The sequence below is a fragment of the Eschrichtius robustus genome, chromosome 14, assembly GCF_028021215.1.
Source record: "Eschrichtius robustus isolate mEscRob2 chromosome 14, mEscRob2.pri, whole genome shotgun sequence".
NCBI classification, from domain to species: Eukaryota; Metazoa; Chordata; class Mammalia; order Artiodactyla; family Eschrichtiidae; genus Eschrichtius; species Eschrichtius robustus.
This window is the reverse complement of record NC_090837.1, coordinates 10,494,680-10,521,704: the sequence shown is the minus strand read 5'-3', so window position 1 is coordinate 10,521,704 and position 27,025 is coordinate 10,494,680. Positions and strand designations below refer to the sequence as shown.

The following is a 27,025-nucleotide window of genomic DNA, read 5'->3' as shown; positions in this document are numbered from 1 at the left end:
TAAATGAATTAAGATGCATATGTCTGGCACTTGGATTGCATGTGTTAAACACACATACAAGCAACACAGTCAGTATTCCTGATGGCTGGTGTTTATACCTCACTCCAACTGCTTGACCATGCCACTGGGATTCTGTCCATTCTTTTTTTTTTTTTTGAAAAAAAGACACGTTTTTTCAGCATCATGATCAGACTATTACATTTAGCAATCAACAGCATGGGTGCAAAAAAAAAAAAAAAAACTACATTAAAACCCTTTGTTGGAACGCTTTACACTTTCCACAGAACAGAAACTAAAATAACCTGTTATACAATTAGTCACAAATACAGTCCTCGAGTTTTTTTGCCCATACACATGAGTATTGTCTAAAACATGTCTTCTTTGTAGCAGCTGGGCCCTGCCACCACTGTGCTTGGCTGAGTTCACAAATCTGTTGTAAACTGCAGCTTCACTGTCACTTCTCTGGCTCTCCTCTCCTGTGAAGCTTTGTTTCCTGGCAGTAATCAAAACCTTCTGCCCCTGCCATAGCTCCTGCTGCTGCTGGAACCACCATAGGCACCTTGGTTTCGGGGTTTGGCAAAGTATTGGCCTCCACCACCGTAGGGGCCAGAACTTCTGCCTCCAAAGTTTCCTCCTTTCATGGCTCCAAAATTTGAAGATTGATTGTTGTAACTGCCAAAATCATTGTAGCTTCTGCCACCTCCAAAACTGCTTCCATCATTACCAAATCCATTTTAGCCATCCCCACTGCCACCATATCCCCCGCCACCGTGGCTGCCACCAAAGCCACCTCGACCACTGAAGTCTCCTCCACGACCAAAGCTGTCATTCCCACCAAAACCATGTCTGCGACCACCACCAAAGTTTCCAGAACCACTTCGACCTCTTTGGCTGGATGAGGCACTAGCCATCTCTTGCTTAGATGGGGCTTTCCTTACTTCACAGTTGTGGCCATGCACAGTGTGGTATTTCTGAATGACAGTCTTGTCTACGGAGTCATGGTCATCAAAGGTTACGAAAGCAAAGCCTCTCTTTTTGCCACTGCCTCAGTCAGTCATGATTTCAATCACTTCAATTTTCCCTTACTGTTCAAACTAATCTCTTAGGTGATGTTCTTCAGTGTCTTTTTTTGTTTTGTTTTGTTTTTAATTTATTTTTGGCTGGGTTGGGTCTTCGTTTCTGTGCGAGGGCTTTCTCTAGTTGCGGCGAGCGGGGGCCACTCTTCATCGCGGTGTGCGGGCCTCTCACTGTCGCGGCCTCTCTTGTTGTGGAGCACAGGCTCCAGACACGCAGGCTCAGTAGTTGTGGCTCACGGGCCTAGTTGCTCTGCGGCATGTGGGATCTTCCCAGACCAGGGCTCGAACCCGTGTCCCCTGCATTGGCAGGCGGATTCTCAACCACTGCACCACCAGGGAAGCCCCAGTGTCTTCTTTAATGGCACCAACAAAAATCTTTTTCACAGTTAAGTGGGCACCAGGTCTTTGAGAATCTTCTCTTGAGACGGCCCTCTTTGGTTCCCCAACTCTCCCATCTGCCTTGTGTGGCCTTACCTTCATGGCCGCATCCACCTCCTCCACAGCGGCGTCTGTGACAAACCCGAAGCCTCTGGGGCGCTTGGTGTTTGGATCCCTCATTACCGCACAGTCTGTGAGCGCTCCCCACTGCTCACAATGGCTCCTCAGACTCTCGTCGGTTGTTTCAAAGCTCAGACCTCCGATGAAGCGCTTCCGCAGCTGTTCGGGCTCTTCGGGTGACTCTGACTTAGACGTGACGGCAGTGGAGGCGGGGGAGACGTCAACGATGCTTACTTGGCGGTGTCCACGGGCAGAAAAGCTGTCCATTCTTTAGGAGAGATTTTCTTGTCACCTCTGCGGGGACCCAGAGTTTTCTCATTCCTATCTGATTGGAAAGAAAGTCAAATGCTGGAGAGCATACAGCTAAGACGCTTAGGGTGCTATAGTTTGTCCTTTGCCTTGAGAGACAAAGAGCTAGATACTTTTCAGGCATTGCTTTTAAGATTAAATTAGTTAGTACACAGGAAGCATTTAGAATATGAGCAGCTACATCATAAGGACCATCTCTTCTGTAACATAAAGAGGCTACAAATTTAAGTCACACTTCTTATATTTTTCCAGCTAGCCATAGGAGCCATCACATGAATTTTTCACAGGAAGTCAAGTGTCTCCCTCTAGGAGCTTCACCTCCCCCTTGAAATGTCTAATGAATAGCTTTGTTGGTTACCTTCCGCACCCAGAGGTGGAGGGAGAACATTGGTGCTGTGTCCTCCATTGCTTCTCACTGCCACAACGTGTCGCTGTCGAGAACAGGTCCTCCAAGCTCTTAGAGACTGTACTAGCCGTTCTTCCTGACGTCTCACTGATCCACACCATCATAGCTCTCAAATCCCATAGGGTTTGATTAGGAACCTTCCCCCAGACAGTCAGGCTACCTGCATATGAGAGGTTGCCTTTAGGGGCTCCAAGATGCCTTTTCCCTGCTCAATCTGAGGGAAGCCACCCTAGTGTATAACCATAGAGGTTTTCTGGGCTTTTTCTTGTTGAAAAACTTACAGAGAGAGCACAATTTTTTTTTTTTTTCTATTGAAGAGCCCAGATACGTCACATAAATCATTTCAATAGATGGATAGTAATGTGGAATGAGACATTTTCCCAAAGTCAAACCTCATCACAGCAGAACATTGCCATCCCCCTTGCGATTAGAAGGACCCCCCCCCCCTTACAAACTTACCTGGACTTTATCTTCCCAAAATTTCCCATGGAAATGAGAACAAAGTGAGCAAGAATGCTTGCAGAAGCACTTTTCTGCCCTGAGCTTCAAGAAAATGCAGGACGGTCAAATCAAACAGCCTGAGAAGTGCCAAGAATGATGTTTCAGCAAGTTCCCTTAGATTGCATATGAGGCAGACAGACAGAGTTTTGAGGGTCAGGAAATTCTGACTGTTTTGATGCTGCTCTGTTAGGCCCATGGGTACCATTTAAGGAAAATGCATGTCCTGGCCCTTCAGCACATCTGTGTGTTTAGCTTTAGGAGTCGTTCTGGGTCAGATTAGCTCCAACCAAGAGTTTCCTGGCAGAATGTGGGTGCAAAGTAAAAGAAACCAATTAGAACATTGCTTTGCAAGATAATCTTTGCAAGATAATCAGAAGAGCTTATTCGGGAATCCATTAAATAAAGCCAAATCCAAACAACTAGTTAAGGCGAGAATCTGAATCTCCATCCCTGCCCTGAAACAGCCCAAAATGCACATTAGCTGAAAAGCAACCTTTAGATCCAGTGAACTTTCTCTGAAGGTCTCCTACTGCCCATGCAAGGACTGGGGTGGGGAAAGGAGTGGTATATGTTCGGAACAGGGCTGCCCCTTTGCACAGTTCCAGGGACTACCATTCGCAATGTGTGTTTCAGAGTGAATGGCACCCCCAAAAAACTCAATTTGTAGAATACAGTGTTAATAGCGGCCCTGAGGTTGTACAGTTGAGCAGCACTTTATTGGTAGTTATACAGAGATAAAAATAAGAGCTTAAAGAGCTCTCAGGGCCTGGGGCCTGGGAGCAGGGAAGTGCTGGAGAAGGGATCACAGGCCAAATTATTGGTAAGAGTGTCGATGGTGATTTGTAGACTAGATACTGCCTTAAAAAGGCTGTGTTTGGACTCATTTACCTTTTCCCTGCAATACGTCTGTGGTTCTTTGAGTTTACGCCCTTAGGAAGTGTTTGATCTAGAAAAGTGACTAGGAAATGACCAAGTAAAAAGGATATAGAGTTGGGGGAGGGATCCCTGGCAGAGAAAACCCACGATCGCAGCCAGGACAGGACCTGGAAGGTTGGGTGACTGTAGACACCTTTTGCTAAGTTCCTGCTCTGTCCCAGGCACTGGGCTAGGGATTGATGTAAGGTCATCTCAAATGTGAGAGGAAGATGAGAGTTTAATCCTGGGATCAGGTAGTAAACAGAACATCTTTCAAACTGAGGCAGCTCAGCAGACCCTGGGTAAATGGGGGCCCGGTGCAGGGGGCGGGGCGGGGGAGGTGGCGGAGCTGGCCGTGGTCCTGAACAGAGGTTTTGCATCTTCCGGGCTCTCTCTGAATGTCCCACGACAAAGACAAGCTGTGGCAGACAGCCGCCCCACGTCCAGGAGGCCATCAGAAGCTGCCTCTCATGGCGGCAGGCAAGATCCAAGTTGTGAATTGAGAAGGGAAGCCTTTCACCACACACTGCCCCCAGCAACTGCACCGCACCTCAGACCCCTGCAATTTCCCCTCATACTGACACTTAGCGAATTCCTGAGCAGTTCTTGTTCTCCAGCAAGTAATCCCCACCATCAATCAAGCAGAAGAACATGGGTCAAAAGCTCACAGGCTTGTGGCCTTGTGCCTTATTCCATCGTCTGTTGTCTGTTTCAAAATTATAAGCCAGGGGTTCTCTGGAGATTGCCAGTGTGCTGAAGAAACAGAAAAAGCCTGTTTCTCTGCTGATGCATGTTTTCTGTCCACACTGGCTGGTCCATGAACAATCCTTCCATCCCATTTAGTCATTGAGCACAATAGGTAGTAATGGGTATTGTAGGGTGGGGCTTACATTCTTTAAAAAAAAAAAAAAAAACTCAACAAATTTATCTCAGAACCGAAAACTGATTGCTGAACTGCCTCCAAAGGGTACGCTTTTTTTTTTTTTTCATGTGGGGTAAGTTTCTGTGTGTTGATGGATGGCAGGAGAGGGCAGTGGTTAGGAAAACTACTATATATAAAATAAATAAGCTTCAAGGATATATTTTACAGCACGGGGAAATATAGCCATTATTTTATGACTTTAAGTGGAGTATAATCTATAAAACTACTGAGTCATTATGTTATATACCGTAGACTAATATAAAATTGTAAATCAACTATACTCAAAAAAAAAAAAAAAAAAAGTCGGTGACTCCTAGATTCAGACAGACCAGAGTGGAAATCCTGGCTTTGCCACCTTCTCATTGTGTGACTTTAGGCTGGTGACCTCATTAATGTGAACCTCAGTTTCTCTGTCTTTGAAATTATGGTACCTGCCTTGCAGGGCTCTTGTAGGGATTAAATGAGATAGTACGTGTGAGGCCCTGGGGCCCTGCCTGACACTCAGAAAGTGCTCTGTAGGTAATGGCTGTCATTAGGATAACTTTCAAAGCCTAATCCTCCCCAGGGTTTTTGCACTCAAGGATAGTTAGCTTCTTCCACACCCCCTCCAAGTTCTAATTTGCTTCTAAATATGATGGGGTAAATAGACAAAAAGCGGGCTGGGGAAGTGAGGGGAGCAGGAAGAGGCACATTACACTCCTTCACAAGGCCAACTTGCCCATCTTCCCTTCCCAACGAGGTTCAGAACTCCTAATAGCAGTGGCCTAGAAACCAGAGCTATGGGGGCTTCTGCTCCCTTCCAGAAATCGCCCTAATTGGGATGCATATGGAACAGTTTGTTGACACTTGGCGGGTTTTTATTCTTCTTCTTCCAGAAGAGATGCATACATCTCTCATACAAATGCTGACTCACATTCATTAAAGAGTAGCCCTGGGCCAAGGTACCTTTTAACCACAAAGGAACTAGTGGGGATGGCAGCCTTGCTCAACATCCTCTGACAAAATGACCATTTGAGGTTGCTGTCACTGTGCTTACATTTCAAGATGTTTACAGGGTCTGAGATGGATTTTGGTGGAGGATGGTGTGTGAACAAGGGTGTGTGTGTGTGTGTGTGAATCGTGAGGTCACAAAAGCTTGCAAAGTCCATGAACTTGTGCCATCAGTCAAAGCACAACGTATGCCTATTGTGTAACCTGGTATTAAGGTCTGGATCTGTGTTCCTTTGAGGGGTTTAAACACCACTTGTGGTCACTGGGCACAAGGTAGGTCAGAGACCACATTACAAGCTAAAGAAATAACTTTCCTGAGAGGCATATGCGGAGCCTGTTTCATTTGATCACTTCTTCCAGAACACCTCTATAGTCTAGTTCCCAGCTGGAAAAAAAATAAATTTCAGAGGCATCCACTTATCTCTGTCCTGTTTGGATGATTCAGCTTCTGCACAGACGGTTCTGTACACCCACTCCACCCAAAGAGAATGCGAACGTGCCACATCAGAGTAGGGTTGCGCCATTGTTACGTGCCCCAAAGGAGGCGTGTACTTAATTCAGATTAGAGATGCAAGAATTTCAAATGGTTAGTTATTCAGGCAACATATATTTTCTGAGGACTCCCCATGTGCTGGTTCTGGGGACACAGAAAAGATTTAGAAATTGTCCCTGCCCTCTGGGAGCTCCGTCTGGTAGTGGGGTAGGAGGAGGGCGTGCCTGGACAGAAACAAGTCAACCGGCAGTTGAGGGCAGCACATGCCAGAGGTGCCTGCTCCAGCACGGGAAAAGCAGAGGCAGCGTCCACACAGGGTGGGGTTTACACCTCAGTAAGTTCTAAAGGATGAGTAGAAGTTAGCCAGGTGAAGAAGAAGAAAGGGCATTCCAAGCAGAGGGACAAAGGCACGAGATGAGGCAGAGCATGGTCGTGTAGCATGATGGTGTTGCTAGAGCATCAGGGCGCAAGGAGGAGGCTAAGGGGATGGGACAGATCCAGCTCACGCAGAGCCCTGGAGGCTGTATGGGGAAGCCTGGGGACGGTGTGCAATATTGGAAAGGATCGGAGAGGAAAAGAGGTCCAAGATAGGGAGGCCAGTGAAGAGGGAAGGACAGGGGAAAGATAACGGCAGCCTGATTTGAAGGCATGGCATCCAGGATGGAAAACTTTTGTTACTTAGCCCCTCAGAAGTGTACAGCCCTGAGACAAAGCAGGGTGGGGCCAGCCCAGATGGCGGGGAGCTGCGAGGACAGCGGGGTGGTGCACTCTTCATAGGATGTGCATCTTCACGTTTAAGAAGCTGATTCTGTTGCCTGGTGGAGGACCAGACCATCAGGGGAGCAGTGCTAAGAGGCAAGAACATTTTAGTCGTTCCAAACCCCCAGCCAAACATGTCATGCCGTTTTCAATTCCTTGAGCGGTGCCTAAGGTGGCAGAGGGTTTAGAAGAGAGCACATAGAGATTCGCAGAGGTACAGCTTTTTTTTGCATCTTAATTTTACTCGTCACCAACTTACCTACGTGTGTACCCAACTGTGCTTTGTTGTACAGATTGTACTCTGACTTTTTAAAAAATGCTTTCACATCTATTTCCTCATTTTTCATCTTTCACGAGTCAGATAAGATAATACTATCTCAAAAAGACAGATGAGGAAGACAGGCTCAGGCCTGGATACGGGTCCAGACTCCACTGCACCCCATCTGGGTGACCTTGCGTAAGTCACCGAACCTCTCTGTACTTCAGTTTCCTCACTGTGAGATGGGGTGGTAATACTGCTAATTGCTGCCTTGGAGAATTGTTTTAGGAGTTAGAGAGATTAGTAACTTTAAAGCCTTTTCATAGTTATTGCCACGTGGTAATTATTGATGTTCTAGTGGTGACGGTGGTCGTGATAGAGGCAGTGGGGTGATGCTTATCCCTAAATCAGTAGGGCAGAGGGGCTAACTATTCTGCCTAAATCACACAGCCAGTTAGTTGTTGGTAGAATTAGAATTAGAACCTGGCTTCCTAACTGACCTTAATGTCCCACTTTCGCCCAAACCCATCGGCCGGATGATCATCTCCTGTCTCCAGCGGGGTCTCCCAGGCTGGATGTGGGTTCCTTATATTCTTCTTTCCATCTCTTGCTCCTCCTCTTTTACCTCTTTGTCTTCCTTTCCCGCTTTCTTCATTTTCTTTAGTGAAGGTCTGAGATAGAGATTAAATAAAGGAAGAACCCAGAAAGGAAAACCACTTAAAATAATTAGAAGGTCTCTGCATGTCAATTTTTATTCAGCAGAGCAGAGGTTAATTCCCTGGCCCTTTAGCTTGATAAATTTCATCACTTAACATGACAACCAAGCGTTGATCCTACCACCACTACGTACAGTGGATTCACAGACCTTTATGAATTACTGTGTAATGCAATTGACCGAACCCCAAAATAATTGTGGTCTAATTAGACTGTTCTTGCCGCTACCCTCAGAGGAGAGAAACTCCTAAGCTTGACACATGAGCCAAGTGCCGCTTCCCAGAAGCCTGTGGAGGCTCAGAGCCAAACGGCCATCCTGTGTGCAAAGCAAGAGAGTTGTAACAGCAGTCATTTATAGCTTCATGGAGATGATGGTGATGATGAAAATAGTGGTTGTTATCATTTATTGAAGATCTCCGATGTGCCAGGCATCATGCTAACTGCCTCTCATATATGGTTTCAACAATATCCTGGGAGGGTATCAATTTATCCCAACGCTACAGATGAGCAATGTGCATCTCAAAGAGGTAAAAATGACTCACCCAAAGTCACAGACATTGAGTGGCAAGGAAACGATGAGCAGTTAAACCTGGAAGAGACCTTTTCTAAAACCAGCGCATCTTCCTCATGCAACGCTTTGGAATCAGGCTACCTGGGTTTAAATTCCAGCTCCACCAGTTACTAACCTCTGGTCAGACTACTACTTGACCTCTATGAGCCATGCTTTCCTCAACAGCAAAATGAAGAGTACTTCCTTCACAGGGATGGTGTGTGGATGCAGGGAGAGAACTGCACATCGAGAGCCTAGCTCAGTGCCGCTCAAGCCATCACTGCGCACCTCCTCCCACCACCCCAGACAGTACCTACTTCTCTCCAACTGCAGCCACTCCCCTGGGCCCCCAGCCTTCATTCCTTACAGGCTCAGACCCTCCTGTTGTATATTTCCCAGCTGTTCAGGCACCCTCAGTGGAGATGCTCCCAGACCTACCTCTCACAGAAGAGTTTCATGCTTCTAAGTTTCCTTGCCTCATTTCCCATTATCCAAACTGACCTCTCCTAATATCTTTCCCTAGTCCACGGCCAGTGATTTAGCCAAGATGATGGCATTTCAAACGTGATAATCATGACAGTTTAGTCAAGGAAAAAAGAGACAGAGACAGAGACAGAAACAGAGACAGAGACAAAGAGAGATTGTCAGCTGGGGGCTATATTCAACTGCATAGCAAACAGAGCCCTGAAATTACCATGACTTAAACAAGGTAAAGGCTTACCTCCCTCACATAAAAGAGGTTTACCTTCTGGAGGAAGTACCCAGATTCCTTCTATCTTTTAATCTACTATCCTTAGTGTTTGCTTCCATCTGCAAACTTTCCTCATGCTCACACAATGGCTACTGGCACTGCAACCATTGTAGATAAGTTCCAGGCAGCAGGAAGGAAGAAGAGGAAAAAGGGACCAAAGGGCATATGCCACCCAGCTGTGTTAACCTCCTTTATAGAGTTTTCCCAGAAGTCCCTCCCAACAATTTCCTCTTGTACCTCACTGGCTTGTCCTATCTGCCAGGGCAGCTGGAAAATGTAGTTTTGTTTGTTGTTTTGTTTTGTCGACTTTTTATCTAGGTATTTGATGTCCAAGATAATGTGGTCTTTACTAAGGAAACTCAGGAAATGGCACTTTCTGCCATTGGGATGAAGGGTGAGAGGTAGGGAGGGAAAACCAGTAAATGCTGACTGCCTGCTCTTTGTCAGGCACTGTCTTCAAGGAGTCTGCCTTCTAGTAGGAAAAGCAGACAAGGAACTAGTCAATTGCCATGTAGTGTGACGAGTGCAGTATGGGGAGCATATAGACACAGGGAGCTGTGAGGGCACAGAGGAGGCACTTGACCTAGCCTAGAGATGGGAGGGAGGGAGGGAGTAGCAGTATTGAATGGTCAACAGTTGACAGTTTTTCCAAAGCCTTGGAATCAGCAAGTGAAGAAGGGGGAGGAAGTGCTGCAGGAAGAGGCAGAATCATAGGATTCTGAGGGGTAGAGAGATACACATGAATGACTGGATGAGTGGTTATGTTGCAGGAAGGGGGACCCCCTTCCAGGGCCCGAGAGTCGGCTCTTGTCTAACACTTGGAAATGAATCGTCTGAGGAGACACACGTGCTGACAAAGCAAAAGATTTTATTGAGAAGGGGCGCCCGGGTGGAGAGCAGCAGGGTAAGGGATCCCAGGAAGACTGCTCTGCCACGTGGCTCGCAGTCTCGGGTTTTATGGTGATGGAATTAGTTTCTGGGTCAGTCTCTGGCCAAACATTCTGACTCGGGTCCTTCCTGGTGGCACATGCCTCGCTCAGCCAAGATGGATTCCAGCAGGGAGGATTCTGGGAGGTTTGTAGGACATATGCACTGGCGTCTCCTTTTGACCTTTCCCGAATTCTTCCGGTTGGTGGTGGCTTGTTAGTTCCGGGTTCCTTACCAGGACCTCCTGTCGTAAAACAACTCATGCAAATGGTTACTGTGGTGCCTGGCCAGGGTGGGCGGTTTCAGTCAGTGGTTCCCCTAACAGTTGGAGATAAAGCCCAGATCTTAGAGGGACTTATTGCCATGGGAAAAAGTCTGAACCTCATCCTGAGAGCAGTGGGAAGCCATTGAAGGGTTTGGAACACTCTGATGGGAATGAGTCTGCATTTCAGAAAGAGCCCTGTGACAGCCAGGTGGACAATGGATTGAGAAGGAGAAAGACCAGGTAGGAAGCTACTTAGAGTAGTAGATGGTTTCTGGCTAGGGTGGTGGCAACAGGAAGTCTAGTGACATTTAGGAAATAGAGTTGACATCACTTCATTATAAATTAATGAATATGAAGGGGATGAAGGAGACAAAAGCAATCTCTCCATTTTACAGGTGAAATGAATTGTATTTTGCCACTAAGGTCACTTCTGAATAGCCAAGGAAGCCTGTGGCCTGTGGCCAAAGAAAGACTCTAGGCTGTGCCTTCTTCCGACTCAAACAGCGTCTGCTAGGTGCAGGTGCGCTGTTTGCCCAGGCCTCAGAAATGCCACGTGAATTTTGCAAAGGAGCCAGAGAGAATAAAACTGAAGCAGATAAAGCGACTTCTCCCTTGCGAGTCAATTTTTCTGTGTCTTTACCACAGTCTCAGTAGCATCTTTCTTCCATCTGATTAAAAAGAACCCTTGAACTGGGCCTCCTCTTTGGGCTGAGTCATTCAGACAGGAGAGAAATCCATCTGAAACTTTTGATCTGAGAGGTGAAATCCTGACTTGGCGAATCTCCCATTGTTAGGCATTACAATTAGCAAGTGACCCAGGGAGAGTAAAGAGATGTTCAGATGTGATTTAATAATATTGTTGCAGTAAGCACTCAGAATATGTTTGCAATCAATTTGCTGTATACACAGTATGGTACCAGAGCAATCTTTTGTGTATGCAGTTGACCTTTATCTCTGGCAATCTTGTCCTATAAAGAAGAGTGAAATCCTCCATTGCAAATCATTGGCCCTCAGGAAATGGCTTTAATTTGCATGCTGACAAAGATATTAACTTGGGGTGGGGGGGGGTGTTGATAACGCAACACGTCCTTTTGTCTGAAAGGTAGTTCAGAATCTGTGTTGTGCCTACAGTTGACTGAAGTTCAATTACTGTAATAAATGTATTCCAAATTTCATCTCAATTGCATTTGCATTTTAATGAATGATTCTCACCTTCTTGTCAATTTGGCAGCCAGGCAGATTTATTAAGTTATTGTATAAACAGGGCATTCTAATGCGGGAATTTAAATGCAAAATATTTGCTTGGTGCGTTTGAGCTAGGGCTGGGTTATTAATTTGCCTGTAGGGGTTGCCTGAAAATTCAAGAATTTCGGGATAGTGTTTCAGATCCATTCCTCGTTCCATCGTGTTTGCCCTCTCCTCCTCTGAACTCAATATGTCTGGGTGGGCTGACAAAGCAAGACGTGAGCCAGCCAGCTGAAATGGGCTCTCCAAGCCTTCAGCCTCCACAATCTGGGAAGAAACTAATTTATTTGCCATTTTTGGAAAACAGTAAAATTTGTTAAGTGAAAATTTCCCATGTAAGCAATTCCCTTCTGCGAGAGCAGGACATCCCTGAAATCGGATATTGCCAGGAGTGTTTGTTCATTTTAATGTCATGCTTCCTCCCCCCATGGAAGCTCTCCTGGCTTTATAGTCCCATATTTCTTGCAGGCAAGACAGAAAATGTGAGTGAAAACCAGCTGGATGCAGAGCCGTAATACCATTAAAAGTTGTGTTTTTTTGTTTTTTGTATTTTTTTAAGTACATCTGGGCTGTTGATTTTTAACAAAGTGATTTGCGGTGGTTAATCCCATGCCCCCCATAATAGAAAGGTTGAACGTGAATTTCTTTCGCTGCCTGTCAACTCTCCAGTACTCCGCAGCTTCCTGCAAGGCCCCTGTGAAGAGAGCTGGGGCTGTCTGTTTTAGATGACCGTCAGTCCGTGTTTCCTTTAGGGCCCTGGGGATGGAGGTGCTGATTCAGGTAATGGGAGACTCATGAGAAGCGGACTGCCCTCAAAGGGTAAGAATGGCTGCTACAGCTGTGCTTGGAGAACTTTCTGAGATGAATTGACTGCTAGTGTGTGTCAAAGGTTTATTTCAAACTTGTAGGAAGGGAATTGGGCTTCTAATAAAGCCAGTTCGAAGATTTCTTTCTGGAAAGAGTATCTTTTAACAGAAGGGAGAGGACAGCTAGACCAGTGCAACTCAAACTTATATGTGTATGTGAGTCACCTCGGGGTCCTGTTAAAATGCAGATCCTCATTCAGGAGGTGTGAGGGGGGCCCAAGATTCTGCATTTCTAACAAGCTCCTGTATGTTGCTAATGCGGCTGCTCCAGGGACCACACTTCGAGTAGCAAGCAGCTACATAGCGTCACTCAAGAGTAGGATGACTAGTAAAGATTAATAGCCTTGTTACAAGTCTGACGGGCCAGATGTGCGGGTAAATCTAACACCCCAGAAAGGACTCTCAATCTCATCAGAGAATATCAGAAAATCGCTAGATACTTCTCTGAAGGTGCTGTTAATTACTACCTTTATGTTCCAAGTTCTGTTCCAGATCATCTTTTCTCAGGTCTGAGGCAATTTCTTTCCTAATGCCATATTTTATATCTAATAGGCACATTTTTTTTTTCACATTTTAACATCTCTGAACTGGAGATGCAATGTACAATCATGTCTTAATCGAACTGGCATGGATTTTTTCCCTTCGTTGTGGTTCATAAAATAATGTCACCTCTTATAACAAATGATGTATTGGTCAGCGATTTTCACCATAATGCTGTGTAACAAACTATCCTAAAACTCAGTGACTTTCAATAAGTATTTCTTCCTTGCTCATGTGTCTGTGGGATAACTGGGGTTTGGCTGATTTAGGTTGAGATTAGCTGGGTTCAGGTCTGTTCCATGCCTTTCTTATTCTTCTGGGTTCAACGAAATAGTGGGGGTTTTTTCTTGTCATGGACCCAACCGAGCAAGCTTATTTCAAGCTTCTTTTCAAGTCATATCTACTAACATCCCATTGGCCAAAGAAGTCATATGGTGAAGCCCAAAGTCAGGATGCTGGGAGTACATTCCACCCCTGAATGTAGGGGATGGGGGAGGGAGTGAGTATTTGCTGAATGATGACCTGATCTGCCACAGGTGGTGACTTGGATTGGGTAAAACATGGTCTAAAGGAGGAAAGTGTAAGCCACCAGCTTCTCTCCTGTGGGCCTAGAGGTGAACTCTGCACAATAAGAACAGCCCAGAGATGCATAGACTCAAAGCTTTAAAGCTTCCTTCTGAATATGCTTGTGTTTGCAGCATGCAGATGGAGAGAGAAATTCTGGAATCATCCCTGCTGGCTCCCAACCCTTGCTTTGCTACTTCCCAGCTACTATGACCCTCATCGTTTACTTAACCTCTTCCCTCTATTTTCTCAACTGCAGATCACACCACCCTCTCAGGACTGTTAAGCGAGTTGACAGTAATAATTGTAGCGCCCAATCATGGAGTCCTAGGTACTAGGCACTACACTAAACTCTTTACATCCACTGTCATTTAATCCTCCCAACAGCCCTTTGAGGCAAGAATGACTTTTTTCCTCGTTTGGAGATGAAGAGGCTGTGGTTTAGAGAGGTTTAAAACCTGCCTAAGGGAGTGGCAAAGTAGAGACCCCATCCAAGAGGCTGGCCCCTCCAAGGCTTACCACTGCGTACACTGGCCCTCAGGTCTGAAGGTGCTTGGGAGTGAAACCTGCCCCTTTGGTGTGGCTCCGCTCAGCCCCACTAAGACTATTCCTATTGCCATATTGCGAATTTTTCATTCATCAGCTCACACAGGCTGATGAATGTACAGAGAACATATGTCCCTTAAATGTGAAAACCTACCCACATGCATTGGTTAAGAGGAAGTGGCATTGGGTAGTGGCATTTGGCATTTATAATCTTCTTCTTCCTTCGTTTGCCTGACGCAGTTAATTATTTGACTCCCCATTGTTCCTCCTGCCATGTTAGCCGTGGGAGTTTTACATCGTGGAAAGCAGTGAACAGGAGGCCCCGGGTGAGTGGATTTAAAGGCGAAACTGCTCTTCCCTGCAAATAGCTCCCTTCGCGCAAATAGCCTGGTAATCAGCAATAATGATGAAGAAAATGGAGGGAACATACAAGGGAATTAAATGGGAATTTGCTAAAATACTAAGCATTTTTAAATGGGCCTCTACAGTAACAGGGGAGCACTTCACGGTACGCGGAATGAACACCCCGCAGCCTGAAGTTCCCAGAATAGGCTGGTGGGTCTGACCTGAGGGCCCAGACAACCCCTGCCCCACCCCTCACCCCCCCCACACCACCACCTCTGTTCATCTCTCAGCCAGGTCTTTCCAGAAGATCTAACCGCTAGGAGTCTGGCTGCCTTGGTTGAAAGGGGCTGCAGTTCTACCAGAAAACTTGCTAGATTCCTCAAATTGCCAACACCAACTCCCCGATGCTTTTCTGTGAGTTAATCAGTAAGACAGGCATTTATCACTACCCTCATCTAGAGGTTTGTTGCAGACTTGGCTTTTCACCATGTTGTCCCTATACAGATCCTTGAAAGAAATCTCTTCTTCTTCCACCAGGAATGGCTAGGCATCACCTGAACAGCTTTTTCAAAATCTCATGGTCATTAGGAATCACATGAGGGATTGTGTTTCCCTCTTTGTGCTGGCCGCTAGGATGCTGAGGGCCAAATCTGTGCACTAGCTCATGTGTCATGGGTTTCGATACTTGTCTTACCTGATATTGTTTTCTTATTTTTTCATGTCTCCTGCCCTTCTCACTTTTAAAATTTTCTGTTCCTAATCCTTTTTGGAATAAGGGCAAAAAGAAGTCAAATAAATCTCTTAACAACCTCTTAGTTTCTACTTTTGTAGAAATAAGATAACTTAGATGCAGAGGTGAGGACTGTGAATTCTTTGAGGATGTGTTCGCCTTTGTAATGCCAGTGCTTGAACAGAACCTGACACATCATAACTGCCTAGAACAGGATCTGACACAAAATAGGTGTCCAGCTCAGGGCCTGGTACATAATATTCAGGTCCCTTTTATTTACTGTGGCATGGACTTCAGCCTGTCACTTATTATAAAATTAATTTAATAAGGATTTCGTTAACCCTTGGAGTCAAAGAAAATAAAGAGTTGGGCTGTTCCACGCGTGTAGGCTTAGATATTTGATCATACTGTAACAGTTTACTAGGGCTGCTGTAACAAAGTACTACAAACTGGGTAGCTTAAACAACAGAAATTTATTGTCTCACAGTTCCAGAGGCTAGAAGTCCAAGATCAAGGTATCAGAAGGGTTGGTTCCTTCTCACGTCTGAGAGAGAAAATCTGTTCCATGCCTCTCTCCTAGCTTCTGCTGACTTGCTGGCAATCTTTGGCATTCCTTGGCCTGCAGAAGCATCGCCCTGATCTCTGCCTTCATCTTCACATGGTTTTCTCTCTGCCTATGTGTCTGTGCCCAAATTTCCCCTTTTTATATGGACACCAGTCATATTGGCGTAGGGACCCACTCTCCTCCAGTATGACCTCATCTTAACTGCAGTGACCCTATTTCCAAATAAGGTCACATTCTGAGGTACTGGGGGTTGAGACTTCACCCTATGAATTTGGCTGGGGGGTGGTACACAATTCAATCCATAACATGTGCATTTCAGGATCTAGTTGGTTACAGTTTCTGCAGGGAAAGACAAAGGCTTTTGTTCAGTTACACAGTGAAATCAGAGCCCAAAGCCCACCACACCGCCTGGGTCTGCTCCAGGTGCCTGGAACCCCTCCCATTGTTGTGCGCAATTATCACACATGAGACTTCTCAGTGCCGGTCCCACCCTCTGCCTCTGAAGACCGTGGTCTGTTCTGGGACCTGAGAGGCCTTGCTGACAGCCTTCTACTCCTTGAGAGAATCTGGACAACAGGTAAAGGCGAGCCCCTAACACTGGCCAGTCAATGACAAGCCACCCAAGTTAGCCAAGGACCTGGTGGCCTATAGAATCTCCAAGTCAAGGACAGGGGTTTCCAGGACAAGCTGGTGAGACTCCCCAGTGGAAACATGCTGACCTCCTACAAACCAGCAGACTCTGTAGTCGGACCCCACGGGGGAATCCACTACCTGGGTTCAGACCCCAGATCTGCTTCTTGCCAGCTTTTCTGACCTCACCTTTCTGGGCCTGTTTCCTCATCTGCAAATGGAAGTGATAACAACAGTGCCCACAAGGTCGAGCTGTTGTGAGGATAAGTAAGTGAACTCACACACCAGAAGTGAGGGGCTCGCGGGAGGGCAGAACACAGAACTGCTGAGCTACAGGGCTAAGTTCTACCACAGATGTGAAACCACAACATTGCCTCGTTCGCTGAAAAAGCCTCTTATCCAGATGACTTGCTGCATCTCAAGAGCACCCTGGATGCGCTTGAGAAGTCTCATTGAGGTCCGATGGCAGAGAGGGACCTCTCCAATTGCTGGGGCTCTGAACTTGAGGATGTTAGCTGGAGTTATTAGAGATGAGCTTCTTAATGAAAGTGGTAATAACATCTATTGCTTCCTAGAGTAGCACCCAGTCTGGGACACAGCAGGCTTTTCTTCCTTCTCCCCTCCCCTCCCCTCCCTCCCTCCCTTCCTTCCTTTCTTCCTTCCTTTTTCAGAGCAGATCCTTTCTGTTAAACAAAAGTCTTAGATAGAAGACCAATATCTAAATCATACAAATATAATCTTTCAGGAGCACAAACTGCACTATGTGATGTCACATAACATTTTAGTCAATGAAAACGAAACTTTTCTGGATGAAAAGTTGTACTTGCCCAGGGCCTTTGCACATGCTGTTCCCTTCCCCCAGGTACCTGCATGGTTTACTCCATCACCTCCTTTACGCCTTTCCTCAAATGTCACCTTCTCAGCCAGGCCCTCGCTGACCATCAGTTTAAAATGGCACCGATCCACACCCCACCCCTGTCTCTCACTCTCCCACGTCCCTGCTTTATGCTCGTGCCTGGAACTTAGCGTGTCACCTACAGTTCACTCTGTTTCGCGTCTGTCTCCGCCCCCTGGAATAGGAGCTTCACGAGGACAGGAATGTTGTGAGCTGTTTTGTTTGCTGCTGTACCTCAGCACCTGGAGTAGCTCCTGACACACAGTGGGTATTCATTACCTTTTTGTTGAATGGTTAATAATGATGCAGCTATTCAGGCAAACACACACATTCGAAATTGGGCGTGAATTAACGCAATGAAGAGTCTGACTCCATTTTCGTCGGGCGACCTTTGACAGCGTTTGAGCTGCCCGCCCCCCTCCTCCCCCCACCTTTCCCTCTGCCCCGCATCTGGGCAAGCTGATAAGAAACCCAAGGTGCTCCTTGTTTTGGTGCTGGCGGGAAGCTGAGACCACACTCAAACAAGGGACCCCTCACCCCAGCCCCACTCCCAGAAAACCCTAAGCCGGCCCTCCCTTCCCCTCCCCCACCCCCGACCCTGCTCCCTCAGCTGATTGCAGACCTGCTTCGGAGCCCAGAAAGCCTCATAATGTGAGTCATGTCATTTCACACCCTTGTGGTGCGTGTGTGACGTCAGTCTTGACCTATGAACCACATTTTGAGCGAAGAGTCTCTGTGAAGTAGCATAACCACGAAAAACACAGTTGCTGTCAGCCCCAGCTCCCAGATGAGCTCTGCGTTTGCTTTGTTTGTGCCACATCAAGAAAATCCTCCTCTGTGAAATTAAGGGGTTGCGCACGGTTACGGTTTTCGTTCTATCAGGTTATCTGGCAACCTCAGGATGCTCTTTGATGAGTGGGTTTCAGAAGCTTGAAAGCAAGACCGCAGCACATTTTTGTTTCAAATACGAATTCCACTTCAGATCCACGGCTTGCATCCCTAAACTTAAAAATAAAAGCCCAAATGGACAGTTCAGGGCCAGTTCTGTATAATCTGGTTTCACTGTGTTCCACCAGGATACACATTCATTTGGTTTTGCACAATTTTATACATGAGGAACCTGAGAGACTATTTTGCTGTAACAATAATATGGGCTGGGCAGATGATGCCCGATCCTTACCTGCCAATGACCGGCTGGGATGCACGTGTATCGTGTAGCATAGAGATTCAGAAAACTTTATGTGAGCTGAGAAGCAAGGTCTAAATTTAGAAAAAGATTGCTGGTGACCTTCCGGTGGCATATGTATAAGAAACTCAAATACCGCATTTCACTGAATCTGAGACACACCATGAAAAGCAAAACAAAATAAAAACACTGCCAATTAAATTAGTTCTCTGGGGTGTGAATTATTATGCTCATTTCAATGTACATAGCAGAGTGCCTAGCACATAGTAGGCACTCAATAAATGTTTGTGGAGTGATGGAACTGAAACCAGGAGAGGTTAGATAATTCAAGGTCTTTGGTAAGAGGTGGGTCCATAATCCAAGCTTAGGTCTCTGTGACTTTGGAATTCTAAAGGCAGGAGGTCTCCTGCTACTGGGCATGAGAGTGCCCTTCAGTGGATTATCAGTCCCAAGACAGTAAGACATTGCATTGATCGCCAACTCATCTTCCTCTCTCTTTCTCTTTCTCCAGCATCTTGATTCAGTGGGTGAAGATGGGCCGTGGATACTTTACTATTCTGAGGGAGGAGAGTGCATTGAAAAAGAGGCAACAACAACTTCAGAAACTCAAAGAGGAAGAAAGAAATATATTCCAACCAGCCAAAAAGATGTCAGATATCCAGTATGGGGATATTCTTTTGACGTAAGTAGACACCATCACCGTGGCACCAGTGGTCTTGGGAAGGACCAACGAGAAGGAACCCTGTCTGGTTGGGTTGAGGGGTGGCAGCTGTCTCACATGGGGAGCCCCTCCTTAGGCTGGTGTCTAATGACTTCTTTCAGTCTGGCTCAACCTACCTCGCCAGCCTCACCTTCTGGTACTCAGTGAGGTATCTTCTACTACATATGTCTGTCCTCACATCCATTGCCAAGAGCTACCCAAGAAATCTTGCTGGTCCCCAGATGTGCCTCTTTCCCTCTCGTTCCAAGGCTTGTCCCTACCTCTAGGCATTTTCCCGTGCTGTTCTCTGGGCCTTAAGTGCTCTTCCCTACATCCTCTTCCAACTAGAGTTCTAATTATCATTAAAAGTCCAGCTTAAATGCTGCCCTCTCCTGATCCTTCCCAGATTTCAGCCCAACCACCTCCAGAACCCATTTGGACTCTGAATTCCCTTAACGTGTTTGCACACTACTTTGTTTTATTCCACATCGATATCCCTATTCTAGACCTTCTCCTGAAACCCCAGGTCGTAGCTCGGTATCCACCCAAAGCAAGTGGACCAAAAAAAGGTTTCTTGGTTTGTTGAATCAGTAGCCTCCCTCTTTTTGTAAAGGTCTTTCCTCTGGTTGAGAGAGGACCATCAACAGACTGGTCCATTATGAAATGCCCATGCACGTAACAGTAACAATCACAACCACAACAGTAATTTATAATGAGTGTCTACTGCGTGCTTTGTGCACGTCTTTTTGTCAAAATTTCAAAACGTTCCTGTGAGATAGATACTATGATCAGCCCCATTTTAGAGATTAAGAATGAGGCTTAGTCATAATTCCCCCTATGACTAAGGTCATAGTTGGAAAGCACCCCCGTGTCCCAAACTGAGTGACACCAACATTCATGGACTGCTACATTCTGCAGAAACAAACTCCCGGAATACTTAGCTTGTGCAGACCAAATGAGGCACAAATCAGTGATGGAAAGGAGGTGCTGAAGCAGGAAGAGGGCAAATATATATGGTAGAAATGGCCTGCCGTTGCCCTATTAGAGCAGTGGTCTCAACCCTGGCTCCACAATTAGAATCACCTGGTGCCCAGGGTGCTTCCCAGACCCATTACATCAGACCCTCTGGGGGTGTTACCCGGACATAGTACTTTTTAAAGCTTCCCTAGATAATTCCCATGTGAAGCCAAGGTTGAGAGTTACTGTGCTAGGGCTGCCTTTAGGAACCCAAATTGACATGTTGCCGGCTAAAGAGGAAATGGAATCCACAGCAGGCAATGCACCATTTCCCAAATTCTTCACAACGTTAACATAAAGAAATATGCATGTGTACGTCTTAAACACAATGGTCCTACCAATGGAACCATACAATACGGGACCTCTTTGTGCCTGGCTTCTTTCACTTACCATAGTTTGTTTGAGGTTCATCCCAAACAGGAAGCAGATTGGTGGTTGCCAGGGGTTGAGGAAGTGGGGGGGATGGAGAATGACTGCTTAATGGGTGTGGGGTCTCCTTTGGGGCTGATGAAAATATTTTGGAACTAGATTTAGGCCATGGTTGTACAGCCATCAATTCAAATGCCATTGAATTGCACCCTTTAAAACAGTTAATTTTATGTTATGTAAATTTCAACTTAATGGAAAAAAAAAAAAAGAGGGTGTTCTGGTCTGTGAGGCCCTGGGGGGGGAGGTGGTAAGGGGGCTGGACACTAGTGGTTGGAGATCTTCTTAAAGCTCAGGGTTCCCGGTGACTGTTGGGAACCCTGAGTGTGAGACCATGAGGGGCTGGTATATTTCTAGTCACCTTTCCCCTGAAAGTCTGGCCCTTGGGAATCCCAGCTTATTGTAAGAAGGGTCTTCTCTTTGATTCCTCATTTGTGCAGACCATGGACTATGCTTTTTCCTTGCCCTGTGAAGCTGTTAGAAGGAAAGTTAACCTTTTCTAAATTGGCAAATGTCCTTAGGACCAAAGCAGCTCCCAGGCTGCCTTACCTCTCTGGTTTCCAGTCTCTCTTTAGTTTTGGCCGAGAGATTCCCACTTCGTTGTTGGCTCTTTGCCACTCTTTTTATTTTATTTATTTTTTAAATTTATTTATTTTTTTGCTGCATTGGTTCTTCGTTGCTGCGCGCGGGCTTTCTCTAGTTGTGGCGAGCGGGGTCTACTCTTCGTTGTGGTGCGTGGACTTCTCACTGCGGTGGCTTCTCTTGTTGCGGAGCACGGGCTCTAGGCGCACGGGCTCAGTAGTTGTGGCACGTGGGCTCAGTAGTTGTGGCGCACGGGCTTAGCTGCTCTGTGGCATGTGGCATCTTCCCGGACCAGGGCTCGAACCCGTGTCCCCTGCATTGGCAGGCGAATTCTTAACCACTGTGCCACCAGGGAAGTCCCTTTGCCCCTCTTTTTAAAAAAATATTTTGTCCAGCAGTTTTGGTTATTTTTACCCAAAGGGTTGGTCTAAATAAGCTAGCTTACCATTTGTGCATTCATTTATTAACTCATTCATTCATTCTGAGAGGAGAGAAAATATCTATGATTTGCAATCCCCACCACATGCCTTCCAAGGAGTGAGCATCCCAAGGAGAAGCTTTCTTTGGTGAGCAAGTGTATTCAAGTGAATACGCAGGTAGACAGGAAAAGCAGAAAGGCTTCCCTGACAGATAGAATGGAGACATTCAGGAGACGGGCCGAGAGTGTGAGCGGAAGGGACCCTTCGGAGGAGAGAAGAGAGGAAAGGCAGCCATCACTGGGAGAGAACGGAGATGTCTAATGAGGGTTTTTACAAGGTTTTGCCTTGGCTTCCAAGTAAGTGTAGGGGTGAGAATGGGAGACTACCAGCCGTTTGTGTTTTGAAGACCTACTGTGTGCAGGCCTTCTGATGGCACGGAGATATGAAAAGGATTGAGGGACAGTCCCTACCACATGCGGTGCCACAACACAGTACCATGTGGGTGCACCTGAAGTGTGCCTGTAAAGGAAAAACACTCCTCCCATGTGTTTCTCCTTTACTCTCACACTGTGATCACACTCATACTTCTGACACCAGATGTGTGGGTTTTTCCCCCACACCAAGCAAATGTCTGCGACACCAGCGGGGCATCCTACCATCCTATTCAGTTCCGACACTTTCTACCTGGACTTAGCATCAGATCCCACAGGTTAAGGGTTCAGTCCCACAAGACTGCCCCCACGTCAGATGCCAATCACGAGTCCCAGGTTGTCACCTGTACTTCTGACCAACCAGCTATAAATCAGGGTTCCCATGACCTCCTTCCTTGGGTTTGATAATTTTCTAGAATGGCTCACAGAACTCAGGGAAACACTGACTTACATTTTCCTTTTTATTACATAATAAAGGGTACAGGTGAACACCCAGATCAAGAAGTACATAGGGTAAGATCTGGAAGGGACCCAGGCACAGGAGCTTCTGTTTCTGTGGAGTTGGGGAGTGCCATCCTCCCATTATTTGGATGTGATCACCAACTTGGAAGCTCTCCAAACCCCATACTTCAGGGATTTTTATGGAGGCTTCATCATATAGGCATGCTCTATCATTAACTCAGTCTCCAGCCCCTCTCCCCTTCCCAGAGGACTGGGGGTGGGGCTGAGAGGTCCAAGCTTCTAATCATGGCTTGGTCTTTCTGGCGACCAGGCCCCATCCTAAAGCTATCCAGGAGCCCACCAAGAGTTGCCCCATTCCCAAAAAAAAAGACCCAGGAAATTCCAAGGGATTTGGGAGCTCTGTGTCAGGATGCAGGGTCTAAGACCAAATATTAAGACAAGAGATGCTCCTGGTACTCTTCATCACTTAGGAAATTCCAAGGGTTTTAGGAGCTCTGTGCCAGAAAGTGAGGCCAGAGACCAATATATATATTTTTTTCTATTATTTCACAATGTCCGCCCACTCAACTTTAGGGGGTGAAAAGGAAATCTGGAAAGAATCCCCAGAAGTGTGACTTCTGAGCAGGATCTTTAGTGCTGAATGGGAGTTCATTGGGTGACAAAAAAAGAGGTATGGTTAGACCCATCTGTATCAGCCCGCCAGAAGTCCTGCAGCCCGCATGTCTGGTTAGAAAGGCCAGGGCTGGAGCAGGAGGGTGTGGTGGTGTTATGTATTGCCAAAATCAGAAATATGATTTTCAGAATGAAAGAAAGAAAAAAAGCAGGCAAGTCATGACCTGAGCCACCTCCATCCAGCCACTCAGTGGACCCCCACTGAAGTGTCCTCACGGGACCTTGAAGAGGCGCAGGATACAGAGAAAGCCACTCAGTGAGCCGAGGGGTTCTTACCCTTTCCGTGAAGGTCCCACGAGCTCAGCCCAAGTTTTGCCCTTAGTGTCATCTAAGAGCCCGATGACCCTCTCTGAGTCTGGTACCTCTGGTGGCACTAGTCACCTGGCAGCCTTTCTCTAGAATAAAGAGAAGGAATGAACTAGTGGCTCTTTTTCGCAGGAACTTTTTGCTCAGATTATTGGGCAAACAAACAGGCGCTGGAGAAGGGGGCATCTGTAAAGATCCTCCTGTGACTGTTTAGATAGTTTGGTTGTAACGTTGCCCTTGTTTACATGGGGTTTTTAATCCATGGTCACAGAACACAATTCTTCCCTCTCCGATCCATGTTTCAGTGTGCAAGACATGGTATATTTAAAGTTTAATAAGTTTAAATATGCATGAGATCTTTCCTCTCGTAGACATTGGTCTGGTTATGACTTATCCAGTGGATTCTATGAGCTGTGCAAGGCTGGTCATTAAAATAAAACTGGAGGCTATTATTGCAACATAGCCATCAAATGCAGGTGGGGCGGCAGGGGTTATAAAATAGCACTGGGAGATTATCCCTACCAGTAGGGAGTAGTGGTTAAGAGCACAGGGCTGGGGTTCGCGTCCAGACTTCCCCCACACAACTGTTTCACTTTGGGCAGGTTGCTGTGCTGCTCTGAGTCTCCTCTCTCTACACACTTATGAATGGTACCAAACTCCCAAATTTGTTATAAGGATTAAAAGAAACAACGCTTAGCACAGAGCCTGGCATATGAGACGTACTTAGTAATTGCTAGCTATTATTATGCAGTGAAATGAATTTGATCTCTCTGGCCCTCAATTACTTAAAACCCTCAGATCTATGGCTAAAAATCGTAATTTCCAGGCAGGCTAGAAGGCATCTCACATGTAAGAGCTATGTTCTATAAATATAATTCCAATCACAGAATTATCAAAAATACCAGTGTTCATTTAGAACTGCTTTTTTTTTTTTTTTTTTTTATAAATTTATTTATTTATTTTTGGCTGCATTGGGTCTTCGTTGCTGCACGCGCTTTCTCTAGTTGTGGTGAGCGGGCGCTACTCCCCGTTGCGGTGCGCGGGCTTCTCACTGCGGTGGCTTCTCCTGTTGCGGGCACAGCTCTAGGCTTGCGGGCTTCAGTAGTTGTGGCTCGCGGGCTCTAGAGCGCAGGCTCAGCAGCTGTGGCACACCGGCCCAGTTGCTCCGCGGCATGTGGGATCCTCCCCGACCAGGGCTCAAACCCGTGTCCTCTGCTTTGGCAGGCGGATTCTCAACCACTGCGCCACCAGTGAAGCCCCTAGAACTGCTTTTTTAACACAGTATTTGATCCTGTGCATTCTAAAAGCAAAAGGGATTTCCCCCCCTCCCCTGGATCTAAGACCATAGGATAAGTTCTTTTAGACCAAAGTTTTAAGTCTGACAAACTATGTAGGGAAAAAAGAAAATCAAGCATGTCCCCAAAGATTCCGGCCTGCAAGCAGTCTTTCCCACTGTGTTCAATGACCTCATTTCTCAGCTGCAAGTTCAGCGAAAAAGGCAAAAAAAACAACGAATAGAATTTGTCTTATGTTTGCAGTTGAGAGGAGACATAAAACAAGAGATTAAGGAGTGTAAAAGCTGGGTTAATTTCCCCGTATTCTAAACCACTGGGTTGAGCCAGTAAGCCTGGGCATGCCAACATATTGGCTTGTGGTTTCCTCAGCTCTAGGGATGAATAAAGAGCCTGTGGAAATGGAAAGCCGGGGACCTAGATTCTGGTCCTATTTTTTAGGTAGCTCTGTGACCCCAAGATTGTCCTCAAATTCCCAGGAGGAAGGTGACTTCCTAATGGGTGCCTCCACCTCCTCTGGCTCCCTCTGTCTCCTTGCCCCACGCTAAGCCAGAGCGAGCTTTCCAAACGTAAACCACTCCCAGTTTAAACTCCTCAGTGGCCACCATTCTTTATCGGATAAAGACAAAAGTCTGAGCACAGGCTACAAGGCTCTGGACGGGCTAGCCCTTGGCTTCCCCTCCAGCCACACTGTCCCCCTCTCCCTCCTCCCCAGGGCCTCTCCCTCGGCCCTCTGCCTACTGAATTCCCATTCAACCTGCAGATCTCAGCTCAATATTTACTTCTGTGCCAGTTACTGTTGCTGTGAGCAACCACTCCAAAACCTGTTAACTCAAGACAGCAAACATCTATCTCACTCACAAATCTGCCATTTGAGTAGGGTTAAGTGGGGAAGGATTCAGCACTAGCTGGGGCAGCTCAAAGTGTCTGTTTCCGAGAGGGCTCATCTGCACGGGTGGCACCTTGGGGCTGGCTGTCAGCTCTGAGCTCATCCAGGACTGAGACCCAGCGGTCTTGGTCCCCCTCCCTATGAGCCTCTTCACAGGCTGCCAGCTTCCTCCCAGCATGGCGGTGCCTGGGTGCTAAGAGTGATCCTCCCAAGACGTAAGAAGGAAAAGCTGCCAGTTCCTGGAGCCGGGACCCAGAAATTGGCATCCCACCACTTCTGACACATTCTATTGGCCCAGCCACTCAGAAAGCCAAGAGTCCAGGGGAATGGGGGCTATAAAGCCACCTTCCCATTAGAAGAAACTTGAGGCACATGTTTCTAAATTGACACAGCTCCCTCCAGGAAGTATTCCCTGGCTCCATTTCAGCCAAATTCTCCGTTTGGGTCTGTCAAAGCACCACACACTCTCCAACTCAGCCTTATCACAGCTGTGTTTGTGTAAAGCCCATCTCCCCCACCAGGCTCTTAAGCTCCGGAGGGGAGGGGCTGGATCTGTCTCCATCACCGCACCTACAGCCCCCAGCGCAGAGATGTTCCATAGATATGGGTAGACATGAATGAATCAGGGAGCCCGTCAATGATTCAATCAGTATTAAAGTACTCAGGCTGAGAAACTACAGGGCTTTAAAGGAGCACACTGGTAGCATAAATATGTAAGGCAAGCTGGGAGTGAGATGCCAGGGGTTTTTGAGTCTCAGGCAACCCAAGAGGCACACACCTCGGGCAAAGTGGGCAGCGATCTTGACCTTGGGCCTCACCCAACTCTTACTCAGAGTGGCAAGAACTTTGGAGTCTTCAAGAACCAAAGCTTTTCCATTTTTATGTGACACCTCCCAATTTTAAAATATAGACAATCAATTCCATTACACACACAGTAGGCTTATTAAAACATGTCTATGGGCTAAATTTGGTCATGGGCAAAAAAATATATACCTTGTGACCCAGGCATGCCAAAAAGGAAAAAACAAACAAACCCCGTTTTCTCTGACTGACATGACTTACTCCATGATGGTGTTGAAAAGGAAAACTTAACTGTGGTATTAAATGTAACTTAATATTTTTCACTTTGAAACAGTCTTTTTTGGATAAATGTCCAGTGGTTTCAAAGCTGAACTGCCTGTTTGGGCTGTTTCTCTCCTCTCTAAGCATCCCTTACCCCCCACCCCTTCCCCCAGATGGTTTTGGCTTCAGAGGAAGCGTCTGTATTCTCTGTGGGGCAGGGGATGGGCTTCAGGAGAGATATGCCTGGTCGTGGCTGATCTTTTGGGGCGCACTTGTGCCGACTTCTGAAGCTCGAGATCCCCACGTCTCACGGCTGATTC

The 27,025-nt window shown here is 46.6% G+C and overlaps 1 protein-coding gene and 1 pseudogene across 1 annotated transcript in view; one reads left to right on the top strand and one right to left on the bottom strand.

Annotated features, from left to right (window-relative positions):
- Window positions 1–27,025, top strand: part of CCDC60 (coiled-coil domain containing 60) — a 164,574-nt gene that overhangs the window by 87,608 nt on the left and 49,941 nt on the right. The window contains exon 3 of the mRNA XM_068563705.1: window positions 18,959–19,129. Within this exon, the coding sequence (XP_068419806.1) occupies window positions 18,959–19,129 (171 nt within the window). The remainder of the gene's footprint in view (window positions 1–18,958; window positions 19,130–27,025) is intronic.
- Window positions 504–1,841, bottom strand: LOC137776948 (heterogeneous nuclear ribonucleoprotein A1-like; annotated as a pseudogene).